This window comes from Bison bison, unplaced genomic scaffold (genome assembly GCF_000754665.1).
Source record: "Bison bison bison isolate TAMUID 2011002044 unplaced genomic scaffold, Bison_UMD1.0 scf7180017864516, whole genome shotgun sequence".
In the NCBI taxonomy this organism is placed as follows: domain Eukaryota; kingdom Metazoa; phylum Chordata; class Mammalia; order Artiodactyla; family Bovidae; genus Bison; species Bison bison.
Window position 1 is genome coordinate 5314572 of NW_011495069.1, and position 10606 is coordinate 5325177.

At 52.7% G+C, this 10606-nt stretch overlaps 1 protein-coding gene across 1 annotated transcript; it reads left to right on the top strand.

The window, feature by feature from the left end:
• The first annotated feature begins 2191 nt into the window (after positions 1-2191).
• On the top strand, positions 2192-9264 carry C1QB (complement component 1, q subcomponent, B chain). Its single transcript, XM_010830016.1, has 3 exons — positions 2192-2387; positions 6984-7175; positions 8397-9264. Exons 2-3 carry the CDS (start codon positions 7007-7009, stop codon positions 8969-8971), a joined length of 744 nt encoding a protein of 247 aa, XP_010828318.1. The 5' UTR covers positions 2192-2387; positions 6984-7006; the 3' UTR covers positions 8972-9264.
• The last annotated feature ends 1342 nt before the right edge of the window (positions 9265-10606 follow it).

A 10606-nucleotide genomic window follows, 5' to 3' on the forward strand; every position in this document is an offset into this window, starting at 1 on the left:
AATGGGTCTCTCACCCACTACAGTAAACACTTCATTTCCATCAAGCAGCATCCACAAGCGAAACGATTTTATACCTCCAAGCACTTATGTCAAGAGAGCCCTCATGACCTATGGCAGCTCCTGGGACTTGCTGGGCAAGCATCCCTGAGAGAGGCCTCACTGATGCAGCCTCAGTGAGAGGGCTTGCATCTCAGCACCAGGGATGCCAGGCTCTGAGTCCTGATCTGCCACGAGGATGAGGCACGGGCTCCAGTAGCCACTTCTTGTGACATTCTTCACAGGAGCAATGAAACCTGTACCCCTTGATGTTTAATACCAGGGCTTCCCTGATAGCTCAGTTGGTAAAGAATCCACCTGCAATGCAGGAGATCCCAGTTCGATTCCTGGGTCAGGAAGATCCACTGGAGAAAGAATAGGCTACCCACTGCAGTATTCTTAGGCTTCTCTTGTGGCTCAGCTGGTAAAGAATCCTTCTGCAATGCAGGAGACTGGATTTGATCCCTGGGTTGGGAAGATCCCCTGCAGAAGGGAAAGGCTACCCACTCCAGTATTCTGGCCTGGAGAATTCCATGGACTCTTTAGTCCATGGAGTTGCAAAAAGTTGGAGAGTCCCTTGGACTGCAAGGAGATCAAACCAGTTCATCCTAAAGGAAATCAGTCCTGAATATTCATTGGAAGGACTGATGCTGAAACTGCAAAACTTTGGCCACCTGATGCAAAGAGCTGACTCATTTGAAAAGACTCTGATGCTGGGAAAGGTTGAAGGTGGGAGCAGAAGGGGATGACAGAGGATGAGATGGTTCGATGGCATCACCAACTCAATGGACATGAGTTTGAATAAACTCCAGGAGTTGGTAATGGACAGGGAGGCCTGCCATGCTGCAGTCCATGGGATCACAAAGAATTGGACATGACCGAGTGACTGAACTGAACTGATGTTTAATACCAGTCTCCCCCAGTAGAAGAGACATTCCCTGGGGGTCAGACCCAGGGCTGATTTGCTTGTGACTCCATCTCCAGTGTTCGTAGAGGCTTATGATAAATATTTGTTGAATGATAACTTTCTCCCCCCTGGGCCTCAGTTTCCTCATATATAACATGAACAGCAATGGGTGGGGTGACCTCCAAGTCCTGCTCTCCCGGAATCCTATGATGCCAGGACCAACAAGCAACAGGATCAGGTCCACTGGAAGAAGAGGGAGGGATATAAATAAATGATGACCACATTTAAAATTCACTTTTCATTATTAGATTACTTTCTGAGAATAGAAGAAGAGCAGGGCTGTAAAGAGAAGCAAAGCAGAAGAGATGAGCCCAGAAAGGGGGGGTCCGGGACACAGTTTGATACTGACAATTAACCTGTGCACTGCGCTTCACAGTTAACCCTCCTCCTTCTCCTCCACTATCCCGTCTGAGCTCCACAGTGCTCTGTGCAACCTGGAAAGCAAGTGCAATTATGGTCCCATCGCGCAGCAGAGGAAACTGGGGCTCCCAAGGGTTCCCCGGGGCTCAGTAGTAAAGAACCTGCCTGCCAATTCAGGAGATGCAGGTTGGATCCTTGGGTCTTGCCTGGGAAATTCCATGGACAGAGGATCCTGGTGGGCTACAGTCCATGGGGTTGCAAAGAGTCAGACACGACTTAGCAACTGAACAACAATAACAACAAAAAACTCGTTTTCTTTGGAATCCTAATTCTGTAAATACAGCCACTAAAATCCTCCTGCAATGCAGGAGAGGCAGGTTCAGTCCCTGGGTCGGGAAGATCTCCTGGAGAAGGAAATGGCAACCCACTCCGGTATTCTTGCCTGGAGAATCGCATGAACAGAGGAGCCTGGTGGGCTACAGTCCATAGGGTTGCAAAGAGTCAGACAGGACTGAGCAACTAAACAAGCACAGATGTTTAGCTGCTAAGTGGCAGAGCCAGAATCTGAATCAGGGTTTCTGACTGCAAACCCAGCCCTCGGGCAGCAGGCGGGCCACATCTCCACTTCGTGGAGGAACACCGCAGTTCCTGCAGAAGTTCATGAGGTCAGGGCCCTTGGCAGGCGCTCTCTGCCACCACTGTGGACATTCCCCTGGAACACCCTACTCCCCACAACAGCTGCTGAGCTGGCGAAACCAAACTAGCCCCCCACCCATCCTATTTACAGTAAACCCCTCCCGATTGCAGAAATGGGACCTGAAAGTGCCTGAGGACAGCAGAAAGCGTGAGAGTGGGGTCAACGGGGAAGGAGGCTGGCCTGCCGGGCCCGCGGAGGGTGCCGTCAGGGGCAGGCCCCTCTCTTCTCTGGGGCATGGAACTTCCGCTTTGGACAGAGAGCAGGAGGCTCCCGGCACCCGGTCCCACTCTGCCCAGCCCAGCGGCCTCAGAGGACACAGGCTCCCAGGTGAGGACGGGGCTTAGCAATAGGGGGACCGGCTGGCAGGACCAGTATGCCAGAGGGTGGCGCTTCCTGAGTAGAGGGCCCCACATCCTCTGTCTCTGAGCCACTGGGAGGGTTGGACTCTGAGGGTTCCTGCACCCCATCCCAGACCTCAGGAATCAATTCCTCTGGGGGGTCAGCTCGAGAGTCTGCTGCTACCGGGGGCCCTGGGTAATGAGGAGACATCAGAGTAAAGGCTCTAGGGTCACCGATGCTGGAGCTGAGCCCCGCTTCTGCCTCTCAGGAGCTGGCGATCTGGACCAAGTGACATAACTCTCTCAGCCTGGATCCTCTCGGGGGAAAACAGAACTTTTCAGGGGTGCTGTGAGCCCTAAAGGAGACCAGCTCAGCCTCTGCTTAGCGCACTGCCTGGCTCAGGGTATGTCAGAGGCAGAGGTGAAACCAGAACCCAGAATCCCCTCCACCCACTCAGCCTTTCTCTGACACCTGCCTTCTATTTCCTTGCAGTCTGGTGAGAAAGCTCCGCTAGCCTCTTTCAAGGACGAGGTGGGATGATGGCAGGTGGAGTTGTGATGAGTTATTAGTTAGCGTTGACACAACTCAGCTATGCTTGTGCAGGTTAGAGGTCGGTCAGGCACCGTGCTAGAGACAGAGCTCCTTCTAGGCTCCGTCTCATGTAATCCTCTGGCAGCCCTGTCAGGCGAAATAAACTTTGCCAAAGGCTCAGGGAGGTTAAGGTGCTTGCCTGAAGTCATGCGGCAAGGTAGCAGTGGAGGGGGAGTTCAAGGTCAAACTGGCCTGACTCCAAGTCAGGGCGAAAGGGGCTGTTGGAGCTGGGGAAGATGGATGATGCCAGGAAAGATGTGAGGAGTGAGGCTGATGGTGGTGATGGATGCTGAAGGCAGAGGGTGGTCAGATCTGCTGAGGGCTAAGTCTTGGCCCAAGTCTAAGATTCAGTGGCCCCTGAAATAGGCCAGAACCCAGATCGCCCCACTCCCCCACCCCACCTCCAGCTTCCCCAAGAGACCCGAGTCTCATCGTCAACCCCTACCCCACCCCACCACCCTAGCAGCCAGCCAGAGCTCCCCCACTCCTGCGCTGCCTTCACCTGGGAGACCCCCTCCCTGAGCCCCGCCTCCCAAAGGGACCAAATTCTTTCTTTAGTTTTCCAAGCATCCTCTGCGGTGTCCTGAAACTTGGGGATTCCCGGATGATGGTGATAATTTAAAAATAGCTAATATTCATTACGCATCTCCAATACGCCAGGCTATTGTGAGCCCAACTCATCTGTCCTCCCACCAACCCCATCAGTCACTGCTTAGGACACTGCCTGGTTCAGGGTATGTCAGAGGCAGAGGTGAAATCAGGACCCAGGACCCCCTCTGCCCACCCAGCAATTTCTCTGACACCGGCCTTCTTTTATTTCCTCGCAGTCTGATGAGAAAGCTCAGCAGAGATCAGGCAGAGGTCAGGATTATCCCCATTTTACAGAAGGAGAAACTGTGGCCAGAGAGAAGCCACTTGCCTAAGGCCCGTAGCTAAGAAGGAGCAGAAGCCTGGTTTGAACTCTCTTGGGAGCAGTGTTCCTCTCCTTGTGACCCTCCAGGCCTCTCACCTTTGGTGACACTCCCAACAACAGCAGCAATAATAGTAATGATAATAACAGCCATCAATGGGCACTGGCCCCGCCTCCAGCACTGCGCTAAGCATAGGCCGTGCTGCAGCTCCTTGTATCAGGCCGTTTGGCTCCAAAGCCTGGGTTTTAACCCCCAGGTAGAGAGGCCTCTGGGCTTCCCCAGTGGCTGAGCAGTAAAGAATCTGCCTACAATGCAAGAGCCACAGGAGATGCGGGTTCCATCCCTGGGTCGGGAGGATCCCCTGGAGGAGGGTATGGCAGCCCACTCCAGTATTCCTGCCTGGAGAATCCCATGGACAGAGGAGCCTGGTGGGCTATGGTCCACAGGGTCGCAAAGAGTCGGACACGACTGAAGCAACTGAGCGTGCACGCAGAGGCCTCTTAATGTAACACCCCATGGGGTTTAGACCTAGCAGAAGTGGGTTTGAATCCCAGCCGCGTATGGCTGTGTGACCTCGATCAAGGTTCCCAGTCTCTCCACTGCCCAGTTTCTTCATCTGTGACATGAAATAGCAGGGTGCTTTCTCAGGGGGCTGCTGTAAGGAGCAAATTAAATGAAAGAACGACCGGTAAAGCATTTGGCATAGAGCCTGGCACCTGCTAAGTGCCCAATGCATTGGTTATTAAGGTTGTCAAACTGTCGTTTGTAAAACCTCGGGCAAGATAAATAGAATGTCAGCCTCTCTCAGGAGCATGACAGAGCCCAAGCTGGTCACTCATGGCCCTGGTCACATCCATCTTTGCATTCCTCTTTGCCTGGTACCCAGCACAGCTTCCAGCCTCACTCAGGAGTCTGAACCATGAACTGATCAGGACCAGACCGAGGGGGCTGGGGCTGATTTTCTGAGCACACAAGCCCAAATCAGCAGGTTATTATGGTCTCAGGAAGGCCTCCAGGTGCCAAATTCTGTGTTAGCACAGGCACTGCAGGGCAAAGGAGACCACAGCCTGACCACAGCCCTGCCATTAACCAACTCACTGGGCAATTTAGGAAGAGTTGTTTCCTAATGTTTGCATCTCAGTGTCCTCGTCTGCAAGATGGGAAAATAATCACAACCCACCTCTCCAGAGTGCTGTGAGGATCAGACAACAGCAGCTATGGGTCTGAACTAGAGCCCCCAAACCCCGTGACTCTTTCCCAGCCATGGCCTTGCCTGGGTCCCCATGGGTATCCTGGGAGATGGGCTGGGACCACTCTGCTCGCCTCTCTAAGTGCAGGAGACTGCCCAGCTTTTGTGGGCTGAGCGGTAATGAGGGAAGGCTTCCTGGAAGAGAAAGGCTTGGACAGGAGCCTTGCAAGATGGGGAGAAATTGGATATGGGCAAAGGTGGAACGGGCTGCCTCGGAAGGTAATGAGCTTCCCATAACTGAGATGGTACAAACGCTGGATGGGAAGAGGCCTGGGCAGAGATGTTGTTGAGGAGACTTAACAGTGAGCTGAGGGTTCCTCAAGAAGTTAAACCCAGGATTACCATAAGACCTAGTAATCCCACTAAGTATATACTCAAGAATTAAAAATAAGTATTCAGACAAATCCTTGTATGTGAATGCTCACAGCAGTGCTATTCACAATAAGCAAAAGGTGGAAACTTCCCAAATGCCCATCAATAATAAATGGATTAACAAGATGTAATATGTCCATACAATGGAATATTATTTAGCCACTAAGAAGGAACGAGGTACTGATCCATGCTACAATGCAGATGAACCTCAGAAACATTATGCTAAATGAAATGTCAGACACAAAAGGTTACACAGTATATACAATTCTACTTCTATGAAATATCCGGAATAGGTAAATCCATAGAGTCAGAAAGCAGAGAAGTGGGTTGCCAGGGACCAAAGCAGGGAGGGGGATTTGGAGGTAACTGACTAGTGAGTACAGAATGTTATTTGAGGGTTATTGAATTGATGGAAATAGTTTGGAACTAGACAGAGGAGAAGGTTATACAATACTGTGAATGTGCTAAACACCACTGAAATGCTCACTTTAAAAGGTTAAATCTGTGTTATGAGAATATCAACTCAATTTTTAAAAAGGAAGAAGCCAAGGGTTGGACTAGATGAGTTTTAAGGTCCCTTCTGTCCTGAGAAGTGATGCATGGGCATTGGCCATGCTGACAAGCTCAAGATGCCCCAGGGTTTCTGTCTCATTCCCCAGGATTCTCACCAGGGCCCAGAGCCTTTGGAGGGACCTGAGAATATTCTACCAGAAGAGGTGGCCTGCTATGCTGGCAAGGCCACTGGCTTCAGTGCCACATAGGCCTGGGTTCAAGTCCTGGCTGCAGTCCTTCCTGTGTGACCCTGAGCAAGTGACTTGACCTCTCTGAACCTCAGTCTCCTCTTCAGTGTAGAAACATTGGTTCTTCTGTGCAGGGCTGCTCTGAGGATATAACTGTGGAAGAAGCACAGGCAGCCCAAATTCAGAAGCTCTAATGACTGAGAACCCTTGGACCAAAATCTCAAACCACAGCAATCAAGACCCTGACCTCCCTGCCGGTTCTCAACACTCCAGACACTGTGTGGCCTCTGGGCCTTTGCCTTCTGTCTTTTCCTCCTGTCTTTGCCTCCTGTCTTTTCCCCCCAGCCCTGTCTGATCCTTTGGGTCTCCGCCTAAACATCACTTCTCAGAGATGCCTCCCTTGTCTAGAAAACTTTTCTGGCAGGAGAACGCCCCTCACAAAACCAGCCCTCAGGGCCCCCTTTCATTTCATTTCAGCCAGAGCGCTCCCCACAGCATATGACCAGTTCCATTGACTTGCATGTGACCTGTGTCTAGTCCCCCAGACCATCAGCTCCATGAAGGCAGGGACCATATCTGTCTTGTTCATCACGGTATCCCCAGCACCCAGAACAGGGTCCAGGGTCTGGTGGATAAGACACTCAGGGAACACAGGAACAAGTGAAGGAATGAATGAACAGGCTGTGGCCATGACCAATCACATTGTCTTGTCCCCCGACAGGGAACAGCTGAGACAGGGCCGTGATGAAGACCCCTCGGGGCAGCGTGTTGGTGCTGCTGCTCCTGAATCTGCTCCGTGTCTCCTGGGCCCAGAGCAACTGCATCAGGCCGTCCATCCCTGGCATCCCGGGCATTCCCGGGAAACCAGGCTCCGATGGCAAGCCTGGGACTCCAGGGACAAAGGGAGAGAAAGGTACTGTGGACGCTAGGAACGCACGAGGGTCACTCCCCAAGGCCCTGTCACCCACCTCCCAAGTCAGCGGCCCTCCTTAAAAGAGCGCAAAACACTTGCAAAGCCATCAGCTTGCTGAGCCCTTCACAATAACCTTGCAAGGAAGGGATTCTGATTCCCACTTTACAGGTGGGAAAACTGATGTCCAGAAAGGCTACTGACTTGCCCGAGGGAGCCCAGTAAATGTTGAAAGTGAAGTGTTAGTCTCTCAGTCGTGTCCTGACTCTGCAATCCTATGGACTGTAGCCCGCCAGGCTCCTCTGTCTATGGAATTTTCCAGGCAAGAATACTGGAGTGGGTTACCATTTCCTTCTCCAGGGGATCTTTCCCACCCAGGGACTGAACCCTGGTCTCCCGCACTGCAGGCAGACTTTTTTACTGTCTGAGCCACTGGGGAAGCCCAGTCAATGTTGAGGCTGAGGCCAAACCTTGGCTGTCTTACCACTAAATCCACTGTGGCCACAGAGTCCTGGGGTCCCTCCAGGGTCGGCGGCTTCAGCCCTCTGAACTGCTCTTTCCTCACCTGTAAAATGAGGTCGGTGCTCCTTTGCAGAGTTGTCAGTGGGTTTAAATGAAGCTGCCTGCCCCTCAAACCCCCCGTGAGATGTAGTTCACACGTCCATTTAACCACAGCCAACTGCTCTCATCGCACAATTTCATTGAATCCTCACGAGCCCACAAAATATCATCATCCCCATTTTCCAGATGAGGAAGCTGAGCTTTGGGGAACGTGAGTCAGTCAAGGGGACACGACTAAGAATGGCAAAGGTGATGTGAGAAACTCACCTGCCTGGCCCCTGAGCCCACGTTCACAGTAACCAGACTGCCACCCTCCCGGAAGAGAAGGCTTTATATCTTGTGCCAAACCAAGGAGGGGTTTGGAGTGGTGGGGTGAGAAGGGTTCAAATGCCCACTTCTGGGTTCAGCAAGACACCACTCCCCACCCCGATGGCCCTTGGTCCCCATTACCACCAAGCACATCCCAGACGTGGAAAGCTGGGCTTTCTGGAAGGAGGCTCGCAGGCCTGCCCGTCCTCGTGTTCACAGACGGGACGCAGAGGCCCAGAGGGAAGCAGGGGCCTGTCTGAGGCTACCCAGTCAGGCTCCGTGCATCCCAGCCCAGCTCCTTCCAGTCCCCAGCCATCTCTGGCCCCCTCATTTCTCTCATCTCTGCTTTTCCAGGGCTTCCAGGGCTCGTTAGCCACCTCAACGAGAATGGCGAGAAGGGGGACCCAGGGTTTCCTGGGATGCCTGGAAAAGTCGGCCCCAAGGGCCCCATTGGGCCCAAGGGTGTCCCAGGGCCTCCCGGAGTCCGCGGCCCCAAGGGTGAATCGGGAGACTACAAGGCCACGCAGAAAATCGCCTTCTCAGCCTCACGCACCATCAACCACCACCAGAGACAGGGCCAGCCCATCCGCTTCGACCACGTGATCACCAACGCCAACGAAAACTACCAGGCTCGGAGCAGCAAGTTCACGTGCAAGGTGCCCGGGCTCTACTTCTTCACCTACCATGCCAGCTCCCGAGGGCAGCTGTGCGTGGACCTCATGCGGGGCTGGGCGGAGCCCCAGAAGGTGGTCACCTTCTGCGACTACGTCCAGAACACCTTCCAGGTCACCACAGGCAGCATCGTGCTCAAGCTAGAGAAGGATGAGACCGTCTTCCTGCAGGCCACTGAAAAGAATGCTCTGGTGGGCATCGAAGGCGCCAACAGTATCTTCTCCGGGTTCATGCTCTTTCCTGACACAGAAGCGTGACCTGTGGGGCCAATTCACCCCTGCTCCCACCAGCCAAGCTCTGTTTCTCCCCAACACCAACCCCCATATCCCGGCCAAAGCACACAGTAGGGCTCCACGGGTGTTGCTGAATGGATGAGTTAATAAAGTTTCCAAGGCCAAGGGACAGTGGTCTAATTCAACTCTGTGTCCCCACAAGTAGCACATAGTAGGTGCTTGGAAATGTTGCTTGAATGCTGGTTGAATGACGGAACAACAAATGACCTCTGAAATGACCCTAAATGATTGAATAATAAATGACCTCTGAAAGCAGAGTGAGTGGAAGTCGCTCAGTCGTGTCAGACTCTGTGACCCCATGGACCATACAGTCCATGGAGTTCTCCAGGCCAGAATACTGGAGTGGGTAACCTTTCCCTTCTCCAGGGGATCTTCCCAACCCAGGGATCAAACCCAGGTCTCCCGTATTGCAGGCAGATTCTTTACCAGCTGAGCCACAACAGAAACCCAAGGCTACTGGAGTGGGTAGCCTATCCCTTCTCCAGCGGATCTTCCCGACCCAGGGATCAAACTAGGGTCTCCAGCATTGCAGGCAGATTCTTTACCAACTGAGCTATCAGGGAAGCCCGAACTTCCCTTTCTGAGAGCAGAAACTCTGTCTAATTGGTGGTGACTGGAGGGCCAGGCTTTGTGTCCAGCTCTGTGCCAGCCTCACGATGGGAGATGGGGAGGGAACACCATCTGCTGAGCACCTACTGTGCTCCAAACGCTGGACTAGATCCTTTCTTCCTTCTCTTGTTAATCCCCACACTCATCCTTGAAGACAGGCTAGATCATGCCCAATTCACAGAGGAGAAAACTGAGGATTTGTAGGGGTGAAGGAATTGCTCTCAACCCCAGAGGAGCTGGGAGGCAGGTCTGTCCACTGATGACCTGAGACCTCTTTCAAGACAAGATATCTAGGCCCCTAAATGGGTTTTCTGCATGTAACGTTACATACCTCCACCCAAAGAGTCAAAGAGCCTTTCTGTAGTCTTAACTGACCTTGGAATCACGATCCCTCCCCTTTTGATTCTCCTCACATGCTCTCCTTCCCAATATCTTCCCAGCCTGACTCAGGCTCAGCCATCCAGTTAGAACACATAAAATTCAATGGCTCCTCTGCTCAGTAACATTCAATGGCTCCCCACTGCCAACTGGACATAATGCCTGCCCACGAGCCTGGCATTCAAGCCTGTCTATGAATTGACCTTCTAGTCCCAATCTCACCTCTCCTGGACAAAGAAGATCTTCACTCCAGACCAGCTGGGCCCTTTCTGTCCTCTAGGCAAGATGCAAGCTCTCCTGCCTCAATGACCTTACATTCCCCTTTCACTCTACCTATCTAACCATCCTTTTAAACCTCATTCAAGTCACAGCTTCTCCCTAAAAGTGGAGCATTTCAGCTCTCACAGCCCCTACTCGTCGGACCTCTCTAACCCCAGTTCTCAGTTGTTCAGTTCTGAGCACACACTGCCTTCATCTAGCCTTTACTCCTGCTCACCCCGTCTCCCAGGCTAAGCTGTGAGCCCCTTACCCTGCTCATCGCTGAACCCCTCCCAGCCCTGCACCTGCTCTCTACAGCCTCTCATACAAGCCCCACCCACCGAGATTCTCAAC

What these genes read in the sequence shown, in the direction of transcription:
- C1QB (XM_010830016.1), top strand. Translation starts at nt 7,007, where the DNA reads ATGAAGACCCCTCGGGGCAGCGTGTTGGTGCTGCTGCTCCTGAATCTG. An exon ending in AGGGACAAAGGGAGAGAAAG is followed by an intron (nt 7,176 to 8,396) that starts GTACTGTGGACG and finishes CTGCTTTTCCAG; the next exon opens with GGCTTCCAGGGCTCGTTAGC.